The sequence below is a fragment of the Leuresthes tenuis genome, unplaced genomic scaffold (assembly GCF_036924035.1).
Source record: "Leuresthes tenuis unplaced genomic scaffold, fLeuTen1.0.hap1 SCAF_3, whole genome shotgun sequence".
Classification (NCBI taxonomy): domain Eukaryota; kingdom Metazoa; phylum Chordata; class Actinopteri; order Atheriniformes; family Atherinopsidae; genus Leuresthes; species Leuresthes tenuis.
Window position 1 is genome coordinate 36,352,347 of NW_027325357.1, and position 15,267 is coordinate 36,367,613.

At 43.1% G+C, this 15,267-nt stretch overlaps 1 protein-coding gene across 3 annotated transcripts in view; it reads left to right on the forward strand.

The window, feature by feature from the left end:
• LOC140303956 (calcium-dependent secretion activator 1) overlaps positions 1–15,267 on the forward strand; it is a 628,956-nt gene that overhangs the window by 185,659 nt on the left and 428,030 nt on the right. For all 3 annotated transcript variants that reach the window (XR_011915223.1, XM_072382952.1, XM_072382951.1), the window contains exon 8: positions 8,109–8,217. Coding sequence is in view for 2 of the 3 variants with exons in the window: in XM_072382952.1 (XP_072239053.1) it covers positions 8,109–8,217 (109 nt within the window). In the remaining variant the exon portion in view is untranslated. The remainder of the gene's footprint in view (positions 1–8,108; positions 8,218–15,267) is intronic.

Sequence of the window (15,267 nt, forward strand, 5' to 3'; positions counted from 1 at the left end):
ATTTTACAGTTATCCTTATTTGTGAAGTCCTCAGAGTTCTTAGGACTGTATGTAAATCTGTAGCAGACAGAAGCCTGCTCATACAATTTCAGGCCTCAACATTTTAAGCTTGCAAATGGAGATCAATTAAATTCAATTCAGTTTTAATTTATATAGTGCCAAATTACAACAATTGTCATCTCAAGGCACGGAAATAATATAGTCCAATTCAAGCCAATTGTATTGTATATAATTGTAAGAAATCTTGGATTATTCTTATTCTCTTCTATCAATTATGAATAATAAGCAGTTCTAGCTTTACGAAGTGCTTTCTTATACGTTATTAAACTATCTTTCCAGACTAATTGAGACTCTTCTAAATTAGAGGAACGCCACTGTCTCTCCAGCTTACTTGCAGTCTGCTTTAAAGCAGCTGTGAATTATACCAAGGAGCCAACCTCCTCCGACTGATTACCTTCCTTTTCAGAGGAGCAACATTGTCCAGTGTTGTACGCATTGAAGCTATAGTGCTGTCAACAAGAGAGTCAAGTTCTACTGGAGTAAAATTTAGGTAGCCGTCCTCTGTCATATCTGCACATGGCAGTGAAGAAAAGGATGATGAAATCAACTCTTTAAATCTGGTTACAGCATTCTCTGATAGACACCTTTTATATGTAAAATTCTTCTCAGAAGCCATATAGTCAAGTAATGTAAATTCAAAAGTTATTAAAAAATGGTCAGACAAGAAAGGGTTATGAGGGAACACTGTTACTGTTCACTCTCAATGCCATAAGTCAGCACAAGGTCAAGGGTATGATTAATGCAGTGAGTAGGTCTGTGAACACTTTGAGAAAATCCAATAGAGTCTAATATAGAATTAAAGTTAATATTTAGGCTGTCATTTTCAACATCTACATGGATATTAAAGTCACCCACTACACTGACTTTATCTGTACTCAGCACTAACTGTGATAAAAACTCACAGAAACTCAGAATAAGGGCCAGGTGGACGATACACAACAACAAACACAAGAGGTTTTTTTGATTTCCACTTTGGGTGGGAAAAACTGAGAATCAGAGATTCAAAAGAGCTAAAACTAATCTTGGGTCATGGACTGATTAGTAACCCTGATCTGAAGATAGCTGCCACTCCTTCTCTTCTGCCTGTGGTTCGAGGAACATTAACATTTAAATAGTCAGAGGGAGTTGATTCATTAATGCTAACATGATCCTCCTGCTGCAGCCAGGTTTCTGTAAGACAAAATATATCAATATGATGATCACAGATCAAGTCATTCACTAACAGAGACTTCGAAAGGAGAGATCTAATATTCAGAAAACCACATTTAATAGTTAATAGGATTTGCTCCTTTTGTGTTTTTTGATTGGGGGGGCAGCAGCAGGTGGGAAGCCACAGAGAAGTGTTTTAGACTACAACTCTGCATCCTGGTCACAACCCTGGGTTGTCATGTTTTTGGATGGCTAATAAATTCGTCCATATTTCTAGAAATGAGAGCCGTTCCTTCCAAAGTGGGATGGCTTCCGTCTCTCCTCATCAGACCAGGTTTTCTCCAGGAAGATTGCCAATTATCTATGTAGCCCACGTTGTCTGCTGGACACCATCTAGACAACCAGTGATTGAATGAGGACATACGGCTAAACATGTCATCACTGGTCAGATTTGGCAGGGGTCCAGAGAAAACTACGGAGTCCAACATTGTTTTGTTAAAATTACATACTGATGCAACACTAATTCTAATGACCTCTGATTGGCATAACCGGGTGTCATTACCGCCGATGTGAATAACTCTTTTACCGTATTTACGCTTATCCTTAGCCAGCAGTTCTAAATAGGATTCTATGTCGCCCTCTCTGGCCCCTGGAATACATTTGACTATGGTCACTGGTGTCGCTAATGCCACGTTTCTGACTATAGAGCTGCCATTTACCAGGGTTTTGTCCTCAGCGGGTGTGTCTTTGAGTGGGGAAAATCTATTTGAAACGTGGACAGGTTGATGGTGAACCACGGGCTTGACTTTAGGACTATGACTTCTCTTCCTGACAGTCACCCAGCCGCTCTTAAGTACCAGCTGCTCGGGAGGTGCAAGGGGACGACTGATAGCGCTAACTAGGCTAGTTGGCTCTGCACTGGCTAAAGGGGCCTGGCTCGCTATCGGGTGGTTTTCAACAGTGCAGAGCCGAGCTACCAATTCAAACAACCTCGCCTCCAAAACTACAAAAAGACTACATTTATTACATGTACTGTTACCACTAATGGAGGCAGAGGAGTAACTAAACATCTGACACATGGAGCAGGTGAAAGCAGGAGATGGAGGAAGAGAACTGGTAGCCATGCTAAGCTAGAGAACCCGACACACTGCTAAAAAGTGAAAAATAAAGACTAAAAATCTGTAAGAGTGAGCGTTAGAATATAACAAGTATGCGATAGAGATAACTGTGCAAGATGTGTAAATTATAGGGAGAAATAAGGTGACTATTAGCAGTTCAAGAGGAGCAAGAAATGTCACAGTGCACACGCAAAGCAACAGGAAGTGATGCAATACGTCTTACTGCAAAGCGAAGCTGCAAAGTCACAATGAGTTAGTATATATAAAAGTGAATACATTTATTAAACAAGTGCTTGCTGACAGGGGTGTTGACTGTGGAGTTTGTGGATGCAGGGGAGGTATGCATCCAACCTGAAATGGCAGTGGCCCTTTGCCCTGTGGAGAAGCCAGAGAAGGTGCTTTTGGATGGACCTGATGAGGGCGGGATGGTAGGCAGGTCTAAGGAGGATGGGATGGTAGGCAGGTCTGAGGAGGGCGGGATGGTAGGCAGGTCTGAGGACGACGGGATGATAGGCGTATCTGAGGAGGACTGGATGGTAGGCAGGTCTGAGGAGGACAGGATGGTAGGCATATCTGAGGAGGATGGGATGGTAGGCAGGTCTGAGGAGGACGGGATGGTAGACGTATCTGAGGAGGATGGGATGGTAGTCAGGTCTGAGGAGGGCGGGATGGTAGGCAGGTCTGAGGAGGACGGGATGGTAGACATATCTGAGGAGGATGGGATGGTAGGCAGGTCTGAGGAGGGCGGGATGGTAGACATATCTGAGGAGGGCGGGATGGTAGGCAGGTCTGAGGAGGACGGGATGGTGGTGCAATCCACTGATAGCCTATGTGGCACTCTTGCTTGCTCCTCCTTGTAAGGAACCATGTGATCCCGACTGAATAATATGCACTAATATGCACTAATATACACAATGTTCATTGTTTCTTCAACATACAAAGTGCAACTCACCCTGTATTCTTCAGGGATCTCGCTGAGGTACCTTACCTCTCTTCCAAACATTAAAAAGAACGGTGAGAATTTTGTAGTGACTTGGCGCTTAGTCCTGAGTCAAAACAAGACTGCATCCAAGTGGTTATCCCACTCATCTGGCTTCTCCTGTACCAGTTTTGACAGTGCCCGAGAAAAAAGGTAAAATTATAGAGCACTTCTAAAGTTTTTAGGTTTTGAATACTGTTTGTTTTATAACCAACAACATTTCAAAGCAATACTTATCACATGTTATAAAAGACATACCTCTGGAAGGTCACATTCATCCTCTCCACCAGTCCATTCATCTGGGGATGGTAGGGAGAGCAAAGGATTCTGTGGATTTCCTGTATCTTGCATACATTTTGGTTGATCTGTATTAGGAATAAATAAAGACAGGAAATTAAATGTAGTTATAGAAAGAATGAGACACGATTTAGTTATTCAATCAGTTTCAAAAGATTTAAATAAGTTATTACCAAAATTCTATTCATGATAAATGTTTGTTATATATTTATTGTATGTCAGTAGCATATATACTTCATTCACAAACTCCTGGCCTTGGTCAGTCAAGATCCTCCTAGGAGCTTCGAACTGATAAAAAAATTTGAGGATGCACTGATTGACTTCCTCAGCAGTCTTTGACTTCATGGCGTATGCCTGGGGCCACTTCGTCAGGTAATCTATCATCATACAAATGTACTGATTCCCTGCTTTGGTTGTTTTTAATTTGCCAATCAGGTCCATCCCAATAAGCTCAAATGGTTTGGCAACCTGTAACACATAAAATATCACTTTTAAAATATATGTCATATGTTCTGTATAAGTTGAATTTCAAACATATTTTATCTATAAGTAAAAGATAATATTATCAAAATGTATTTATATTTTTACTTTTATTGGTGTGTATTCTACCTCCTGCTTGATAATGACACTGCTAGCCTGGTATGCAGTACACTGGTTCACCTGACAAAAAACATGATCATTTTCCACATCTGTGTGACTTATAGTCTCATAAAAATAAGTTTTCATTTAGGGAGTATATATATATATATGGTAGGATAGCATTGGTTCATACTGACCCACTGTTTATGCCAGGCCAGTAAAATCTTTTAGAGATTGCCTCTCTAGTTTTTTCTGGCCACAGTGTGCACCAGTACTGCTGGCATGGAAGTCCACAAATACTGAATCTGCCTCCTCTTTCCCACGGAGCACCTTTGCCTTGAGACAATGAGGCTGTCCTCTATACCTCGGATCGTACAATTGACCATCTGTGAAAAGTAAAAAAAAAAGTGAGTGTTGAATTACAAGCAACTAGAAATAAGATGTATTTGTATTTACCATGAAAGCCATTTAATAATTAATAATTATTATTAATAATATAATAACAACAACAATAATAATAATAATAATAATAATAATAATAATAATCATTTAAGAATTTTCTCATATAAAAAGTAGCCTATGTCAAGCTGACCATGTTTTGAAAAAGTCTTAGATCAACATGCACAGTTGCACTCAGAGACGCACAAGTTCACAGTGGCTCAGAGCAAGAATTACAACTGCTTCATGCCAAATTGAAACTTTAACCGTCAATTATAGACCGTCAAAAAAGAGCCCAAAGAGCTGCAGCATCTAAAATGTTTTTAGACAATTATATCTCTATAACCAACAACACAAATTCAGGCATTTCTTACAAAACGAAAAAATAAAGATTAAGATAATTTATAAGCCCCTCGGACGCCACACATGTATAATCAGGTTAGGTCAGCTCGAGGACCCATCTCACCTTGCACTTCAAAAGCCTTTGTCTTTCGACAAAAATTACATTGTTGGACTGTAGAGAATCCGAGGGGGATAGTTCCATCTATTAAGAAAGACTTTCTTTGGTCAAAGAGACAGGGATCCATGATGAACGATGTCTCACTCAAGTGCATCTAGTATCCAGTGCATGCACTGTCAATTAAGAGGGTCTGTTGATTGGTGGAGTGTGCTGTGTGCACGCAGTACATGCATGTGCAGCCTGCATGCCTTAAAGGGGCCAATGCAATGCATAAATAGCCTTTTTATACTGGTCAAATATTGTTTCAAGCTCCTGATGATGGACTGAAGGGGGTGTTCGGTCTCAAAATCACTTCATATCACTCATCAGTAATATTTTGAAGAATATATCTTATCTCTTTACTTTTCACGACTTGTAAACTGTGTAAAGGGCTAGTGTGAGGTATAATGTGAGGTTGTAATCTGTCACATATGATGTTTCAGGGTAAAGACCAGTCATTTTGAGGCAGAAAACATATTTAAGTTACAAGGAAGGAGCTGCAATCACTTTTTGGCAGGTGAAAAAGCCCATTTTATGTTGTAATGGTCATTTGAAATTCCAAGCTGTTCTGTGAGCTCAGAGCTTCACATTATGAAGCTTATGAATGAGATCACATCATATTTAGGCAGAAATCACCTTTGAGTAACTGTATTTGGTCTTCAATCAATTTTTGACAGGTGAAAATGCCCATTTTGTGTTGTAATGGTCCTTTAAAAGAGTTCCAAGCTGTCCTGGGAGCTCAGATCTTTACATAATGAATTGTTGTGACTTTCTGTGGACGTTCAATTTACCTAATATGCTATACTCAGTATTTAAAGATGAGAAGTCACGAAGAATCAAAGATGAGCTGGTTCGCGGTCCAATGATGGTTTATTGCAGAGTTACAATATGACCATACATGAGGAGTAGCCCGGGCTAAGTCTGAAGTCTCTTCTGAAAGTTTCCATCTTTTATACAATTTGGGGCCTGAGGCTGCTCCTCCCCGGGCCCCTCCTTTCATATGGCGTATTTTCCCCATCCTTCCACCATTATGTCTTATTTACTAATTTTACCCGAGGCTGGGTCCGTTGTCCTGTCTTTTTTAAAAAACCCATTTATTCATATCCCTCCTCCTACTCCTGACTTTTCCCCTACATCCAGATCTCCTTTGATCATCTTTGGCTGCAATTAGTGTGGAGACCATATCTGTTAATTAGCTCCAGTGATCATCATTTCGACAGTCATTAGCATGGGGGCTATACATTATAGTCCTAACTACAAGACAGAGATTGTGTCTGGCTTTGTAAGGCCCTTCCTGGACATGGCGCCCCATTGTCGCACATGCATTCATTAATGATAGACTCAGAGCTACACATTGGCGTTTTCCATAGTATTACATTCAGGGATTGTTAGACATCCTGATAGCCTGACACTACAGAATCTTATGAATTAAATCAAGTCATATATAGGCAGAAATCACCTTTGAGTAACTGTATTTGGCCTTCAATCAATTTTTGACAGGTGAAAACTGATTGAAAACTGCAAAACACATCGAAATGGGAAGCAAATGCTATGTAGGACCCAGCTCAGTCACATTTAGGCAGAAATAACCTTTGAGTAACTGTATTTGGCCTTCAATCAATTTTTGTCAGGTACAAATGGCCTTTTTGTTTTGTAATGGTCCTTTAAAGGAATTTCAAGCTGTCCTGTGAGCTCAGATCTTTTTATTATTAAGCTTCTGAATGAGACCAAGTCATATTTAGGCAGAAATCACCTTTGAGTAACTGTATCTGGCCTTCAATCAATTTTTGACAGGTGAAAACTGATTGAAAACTGCAAAACGCATCGAAATGGGAAGCAAATGCTATGTAGGACCCTGATCAGATTAAAAAAACAATGCAGAGTCACGAGGATCGTCGCAAAAGTTATTATATCTTTATTGAAAACCCACCAGTAAATCATATTCATTTTAGTCTAATTTCCAAAGACAGGGCTACACAAAGTCATCAGACATTACCAAGCACAGAGACATGTCTATCATGTCATTGCCGTTACGTGATAAACAACTTTCGAAGCTACAATTAGGCCTACATTATACTGCAGTTTTGTGTTTCTGCATATTATTACCGCCTGCTTTTACCAGAGAAAAGCAGGCGGTTTTGCGCTGCCGCTCAACTGTCTGCTGTGGGTGGGAAAAAAACCCAACTTCCACCATCCTTGCATTCCCGTCAGATTCTGGCAGACAATCACTTTTTGGCACGACACCGGCTGTCTGACTCCTCAAACTGGCAACTGGTATTCTCTCCCTTCCTTGGTCGGCTGGACAGACGCATAAAACAGTTGCAAAATGTCATTGAGAGCAGGGGCAATGTAGCTTTCAAAGTTTATGTCCATGTCTTTGTCAGTCAGGAAGTCTCTTAGTGTTTTCACTGCCCATGTGATGGTTTTCTTTGTGTTTATCTAGTCCTTGTCATCCTCTAATTTGTTCAATTCCTCCGGTGTCACCTCCTTGTGTCGCATCTCCTTCTTCTGGTCATATTCTCTTCTCTCTTGTTCTTGTTCTGCATACCAGTCTTCAAAGTTATCATATTCACCAAATACGTTAAAAGAAATGATAAAATCACTCTTGTTTTTGTCTGTCTTGTCGTTTTTAGAAATAAACTTGAAATAACGTTGATTCTCCATTGCCATGGTTACCAACTAGCATTTGAGCCAGCGCAATAATTTGGAACTGTAATCAGGCAATTTGACCGGAATGTCTTTCCTAGGTGTCCATAATCACTTTTTAACCTACACCCTCCAGCCAATCAGAATGGAGTATTCACCCAGACCATGGTATAATAAGAATTAAATGACTGGATATGATCATAATATGTCCACTTTAATGAATATTATAAATATGATACCTTTCTTGTGAGGAGTCGATGGTTTGTAGTTAACATCTGACTTGTTGTATTCTTTTATGTGGTAACTGTTAATGGAAAATTTCATCTTTCTGTTACTAATACAGGTGAGTCAGTATACCTTTGCCATGTGCAGCTACAGAGAGAAGAAGGCAGAGCCTGTGGAACTTCTTCAGCTAGATGGTTACACAGTTGACTACACCGATCCTCAGCCTGGTAAGACCAACCAAATCACAAAGCCATGCATTGTATGTTTAGTCATTGTCAAAGACTGCCCAGCATACATGACAACACTTTTTGTTTGGGTGTTTTGTCCTTTGGGTGAACCAGTCTCTGTCTGAGGGTGTTGTTGGGTTCTTGAAGTGCACTGGAATGTCATGTTTAGAGAAGATCCTTCTAAGTTTCTCTGAGACTCCTGTCACCTATGGAATTGCAGTATGTTTGCATCTGTTCTTCTTACCTTCTTTACCAGTGTGGTTTGGTCCATTTGTCTTTGCTGATTTGGCAAAGTCTCAGTTTGAGTATCAATAGGTTTGAAGAGCTTCCTTCAAGCATTAATGTTCCTTTGTTTTCCCTCAGCCTTAGTAGGTCCACTCTCTGCCTAGTGGTGTAGCATTCTGATGACAGCCAGTTTGTGTTCTAGTGGATGATGTGAGTCAAAAAACAGGTACTGGTCTTTATGTATGGGTTTCCTGTAAACCTCAGTGTAAAGACTTCTGTCCTCTTCAATGTGCATGGCACAGTCTAAAAAGGGCAGTTTGTGATCTTTTGCATCATCCCTTGTAAACTTGATGTTGCTGCCCACCGAGTTGATGTGCTCTGTGAAAGCCTCTACTTCTTAAGTTTGGATCTTGACCCAGGTGTCTCTGAGTTTTCTCTTAGAGGGAGGGTACTGTCATAATCTTTGTGTTTTGTATTTTCTTATGTTCCTGGCTTTTTCCATGTTTTGGTTTCCTTGTTGGTCTTTTATTTTCTAGAGTCTCCTCTCTATTCCACTCAGGTTTACTTCCTCTCCTGGTCACACTTGGGTTGCCCTGTTCATTGCTATACTTGTCATTTACTTTGTCATTAGCTCCCTCTTTATACAGATGCTTCGTTTTCAGTTGTGCTTTGCCAGATCATTTTATGCTTTTACTCATCCCTCGTGTTTTTCTTCATGTCCTTTGCCGTCTTCAGTCTTGGTTTCAGTCAGTAAGTTTGTTTGTCAGTTCTTCTGTTGATTTTCTCTTTTGTTTCATTCTTATAATGCCATTGCTATTGTTGTATACTTATCCTGCCTTGGCAGTGGCTTTGTTTCATTTATATTAAAATACTCTCATTAATTAAATTCCATCTTGCTCCTGCCTGTTGTCTGCATTTGGGTTCATATAGGTGATAACCTGGTCTGGGGCAGAATTGATTTCCAGAGTAAATCACCATGGTGATACATCCTGGTAAGAGGTTAACCAGCTTTACGATACTGAAAATCCACAGTTCAACCTGAAGTTAACTCACAAAGCCACTAATCCTGCTTCGTAGTACAGGCCTCTGGCTAGATGTTTGACCATTGACTATGGATGTATATCATTATGATTTTATTGATACGATATCTATACTACTTATCGATATTGATATTTATCGATACTCTTATCGATACTATACTGTAGTATCCAAAGTGTAAATAAGCGGTCTGAGTGACAGCTTTACATGCTCCTCAGTTCCCCAACTATCGGATTAATGAGAGAAGAGAAACCTTAACCACCCCTCTCTGCTTAATTTTTTTCTGCTACCTTGCACCCTTTGGTATATAAATCAGACACCTAAGTAGTCAGTTTTTTTTATATCACTCTTCCTCTAAATGTTAACTGTCCATTGAGGTGCCACATTATTGAATTTGAAACGGTGTCCAGAAATGGCATCTCTGTTAGTCCTACTGACTAAACCACATCCATTCGACTACAAATGGGAGACTGCTCCTGTAAAAGTCACAAATGACCTTGTGATGTCATCAGACTCCGACTCCCCCTCCCTCCTCATTCACCTGGACCTATCTGCTGCATTTGACACTGTCGACCATGCCATCTTATTAAACCAGCTCCATGCCACCACTGGACTCACTGACACTGCCCTCAGCTGGTTCCATTCATATCTCACAAACCGGACAGAATACATCTCCATGGGCAACTCCACTTCAAACCCCCACAAAGTCACCTGCAGTGTTCCCCAGGGGTCAGTTCTTGGTCCCATCCTCTTCATCCTCTACCTCACTCCCCTCGGTCAGGTCATCAGCCATCATGGTCTTTCATTTCACTGCTACGCAGAGGACACACAGCTCTATATCAATACCACTGCTGCAGCCCCACCCTCATCATCGCCATCCTCCTGGTCTCAACTCACTATCTGTTTGGAGGAGATAAAGGCATGCATGGGATACAACTTCCTCCACCTAAACAGCTCTAAAACCGAAGCCATCCTGGTTGGCATTCCTCACCACACCAAATCATCACCAATAACCAGCATCACCTTTTCTGGCTCCAATATCCCTCTCTCATCATCAGTCACAAATCTTGGCATAAAAAGGACCTCCAACTCACCTTTAAATCCCATATCAACCATCTCTGCAAGACCTCCTTTTATCACCTCCGAAACATCTCCAAACTCTGTCCCATTCTCTCCCTCTCAGATGCTGAAAAGCTCGTCCATGCCTTTATCTCTTCCAGACTGGACTAATGTAATGTAATGTAATGCTCAAGAAACCTTCCCTCCCTCCCTCCAACTCATGTGGAAAAATTATCGGCCAGTCTCTCTCCTCCCGTTTCTGTCTAAAATCATTGAAAGGGCGGTCTTTAAGCAGGTCACCAATTACCTCTCACATAACAACCTCCTTGACCCAAACCAATCTGGGTTTAAAAGTGGACACTCCACCAAAACGGGTCCGTTGGCTGTGACAGAAGCCTTAAAAGAAGCCAGAGCAACAGCTAAGTCCTCTGTACTTATCCTGCTCGACTTATCAGCTGCATTTGACACTGTCAACCACAGTATCCTTTTGTCCATACACTCTAGCACGGGCATCACAGGGAGAGCACACTCCTGGTTTGAATCATACCTCACTGGTCGGTCTTTCAAAGTATCCTGGCTTGGTCACACTTCTGCAGCGCACCACCTCGCCACAGGGGTCCCCCAAAGTTCAGTACTGGGACCTCTTCTCTTTGCCACATACACCAACTCACTGGGACACATCATCCGATCACATGACTTCTCATACCAATGTTATGCTGATGATACCCAGCTCTATCTGTCATTCCCACTTGACGACCACACGGTCTCAGCACGAATCTCAGACTGTCTCTCTGACATATCAACATGGATGAAAGCCCATCACCTCCAACTTAACCTCCCAAAAACTGAACTGCTTGTCTTCACAGCCAAACCAACCATACACCACAGCATCTGCATCCAAACTGAATCCCTATCTCTTGCTCCATCGAAGGTTGCTAGAAACTTGGGTGTCATGATTGATGACCAACTAACCTTCAAAGATCACCTTACGTCGGTTGCTCGTTCATGCCGCTTTGCATTACTAAACATAAGAAAGATCAGACCATACCTAACCCAAAATGCCACCCAACTCCTGGTGCAGGCCATGGTCATCTCCCACCTTGACTACTGCAACGCTCTCCTAACTGGTCTCCCAGCCTGTACTATGAAACCTCTGCGGGTGGTCCAGAATGCGACGGCGTGTCTGGTCTTCGATCAGCCTAAAAGAACACGCCACCCCTCTGTTCATTGAACTCCACTGGCTACCCTTAGCCGCCCGCATCAAATTCAAGTCACTGATGTTAGCCTACAAAGTGCTTAATGGAACGGCTCCCATCTACTTGAATGCTCTTGCAAAGGCTTATGTCACAACTCAGTCCCTCAATTCGTTCCAGGATTGTCGTCTAGCAGTGCCTACACCACGCCTAAGACAATCCAATCTCTTTTCATGTGTCATCCCACGATGGTGGAATGACCTACCGAGCACTACCAGAACAGGGGCGTCCCTGTCTATCTTCAAGAAACTCTTGAAAACCCAGCTCTTCAGAGAGCATCTCCTATCCTAGCACTTACCTTGTACTTCCCTACCCCCTCTATCTTTGCACTTTATCTTTCTGCGCTTCCTTCTATGCCTGTACCCTATCTCTACTCCGTCACCTCTGACATTGTCAGACTAGTGGGTTCCTTCTATGTAGTTTGTTAGCTTTTTATATAGCTCGTTATATCTTTATTTGTAAGTCGCTTTGGATAAAAGTGTCTGCTAAATACATAAACATAAACTTCTCATCGGAATCCCTAGTAAGAGCCTTCAGAGGCTCCAACACATCCAAAACTCTGCAGGTAGGATCCTGATGAGAGTTCACAAATATGAGCACATCACCCACTTACTCCATTAGCTTCAGGACTGAGTACAAAGTTTTCCTCCTGTGGAATGTCTGCCAAATTCTTTTTACTTTTATACTGAACTGCTTAGTTGTTTTTAATTTCTTTTTTAAACTGTAGCCCTTTGCGATCTTGCGATGTAAATGGCACTACAATTAAAATATAATATTATTATTTTCTATATTACTACAAATGGGAATGAATTGCGTAAGCATATTTCCCAAAACTTGTTGACTTCTTTTAGAACAGTATCTGACTGGTACATGTGCAGATGAGGCTGCTTAAATAAAAGACATTAAAACAGAAAGAAATTGAAAAGAAAGCAATTTCTTATATTGCCAGAGGACAGATGTGATATGTTTTCTTGATGAAAGAAATGTTTTTTTTTTAAAGATTATCCTTGAGCTTAGATGAATGTTGGACTATAAACTCACAGCTGAGTCCTTTTGGGTTTATTGGTTGTGGATAAGAACTTTTTATTTTTCAAGATAAGAAGAAGAGCTTCACTTATATCTCTGTCTCTTCATCTGCAACTGTAACCACCACCTAAGTAACCGCGTCATTGCCTATCGGCGGCGGTAGTGTTATGATTACGCGACTGTTAGGTAGACATTTAGATGTTCAAAAAGTGCCGATAACAGTATCGTTTGTCCAGCTTTATAAATGTAAAGCTCCCCTTGATACCCATCAACTGCTTATTTATTTGTTTTTGTTACAATATTTAACATGTAATAGTGCCGAACCAGACCGGGGGACAGGGAAAGAGGAAGAGCAAAGAAGAAGAAACAAAACAAAAATAGAAAGAAAAACCAGACAACCAGCTGCTATACCTGTAAAACAAAACAGACGACAAGCCACGGGGCTGTAGCTCAGGAGGAATAGCAGTCGCCCACCAATCGGAAGGTCGGTGGTTTGACTCTGGCTTCCCCGGGCTTCACCCGGGCTGTCGAAGCGTCCTTGGGCAAGACACTGAACCCCACATTGCCTCCCAGTGTATCATTGGGGAATGAATGTGTGTACGAATGATTAGAAAAAAGCATGTAGTTACATATCCTAAGACGTGCTGTATGAGTGTGTGTGAGTGGGGTGAATGTGGCATGTAGTGAAGCGCTTTGAGTGGTCAGTTAGACTACAAAAGCGCTATACAAGTACAAATCCATTTTACCACAAGCACAAGTAGCGACAATTGCATACAACACAACTGTGATGACCTGAAACCACAGGATAACACATCAACTGCTTAGAGGGCATGCTACTGTACTAATGAATGTGTGTGTGTGCATAAACGTGCAATACACATGGCACAGCCACCCAGACATGGGCCGTGCACTGGACCCGGGCCCCAGGAGCCCGAGCGCCCCCAAACCCCACGGCAGAGGCCCCAACCAATACCCAAGAGGGCCAAGCGCCCCAAACAGCCAAGCACAGTGGGCATGCACATGCCCCAGTGACCCTGGCCAAGTGCACCGGGAGTCAAGACATGCCCACAGGTGGGTGAAGCCGCGAGCAGTGGGGAGAGGCAATGCTCCCCCTCGTTCAACTCCGCTGGGGTGTGGCGTAGCGGACACACCAGGGGGCCAGCAGCCACCACAGAACTCAAACCAGCAGAATAACTCATCCTCCTGGCCCCTCCCACCCCGGGCAGCAACCAGGCAACAGGGGTGTGGGAAGACCCCTCCCCTCGCCCCTCTGGCTCTTCAATATCCTACATACCCAAAGAGCCCCGCCCACCAGATGCCACTCAGTGCTACCACCCCCAAGACCTAATGTGTGTGCATGTGTGTCTGATAAGTAGTAATGTCTACGGTCTAATTAAAACAAGGGCGGGGAACCGCAGAGTGCAGCAAAGGGGACCACCTACGTCGCCCCGTCCACTACACCTCACAGAACACATACGCCCCCAAAACCCTACATGTGTGAGTGTGTGCTGTGTCCTGTACACAGCACACACTCACACATGTACACAGTCAGAAGGGAGAGGGGCTGCAATAGGCACCCCCGTTTCCTGTGACCTGCCACAGGGCAGGAGGGCCTGATGTCCACCAGGCTCGGGGCATGCAGCGAACGTATTCGGGGAGCTACTGTGCACCCAGATGGCACCCACCCACCCATCCACCTCACCCCACCCCAGAGGACCTCTACAAATAAAGCAAGGAGAACAACAAACAAACAAACAAACAAACCACGCAGTCACACCAGTCGCAGCAGCCCGGGCCTGAGACAGAAGACTTGCGGACACATCGGAGGTCCCAGAGCAACCAGGCACCAGGAACTGCACCAACCCACCCATAGTTTGGCGTGCCCAGGGGAACCCAGACCCCCCCCCAGGCACAGGCAGGGCTCCCCCCCGGGGCGCAAGGCATCGCCCAGACACCAGGGCCCAGACCCAGCACCTCCACCCATGCCAGAGCAGTTCGGCCACCTGGCCCTGAGCCAGCGGCCACCAACCCAGGGCCCTTAAGTGACCCCACCCCATGCCGCAAGACAGCCTCACCTGCAAGCCCCCAAAACTGCCCTCCAAGCCTGACACACCGTGCCCCCCAGCAATGAACAACCCGGTCCACACGACCTTAGAAACCACCAGACACCTGAAACCCCACAGCACACACCCAACCGCCCAGAGCGACGGGACAGCAACCCAACACCACTATGTGATAAAGCTAATCAGCGGGGACCAGAGAGAATTAAATTCAGCCAACTGATGTTTTGAGGGGGCAGACATAGTTTTCTTTGCGATACATAGCACTTTGAGGACCATGTGTGCGGAGTTCATTTCCATGTTGATATTGTTTAAGTCACCCAGTATGCATAGTGTGGGGCATGCAGGAATGCTACACTTAAGCCATGTTGATAGGTCCTCACAGACTT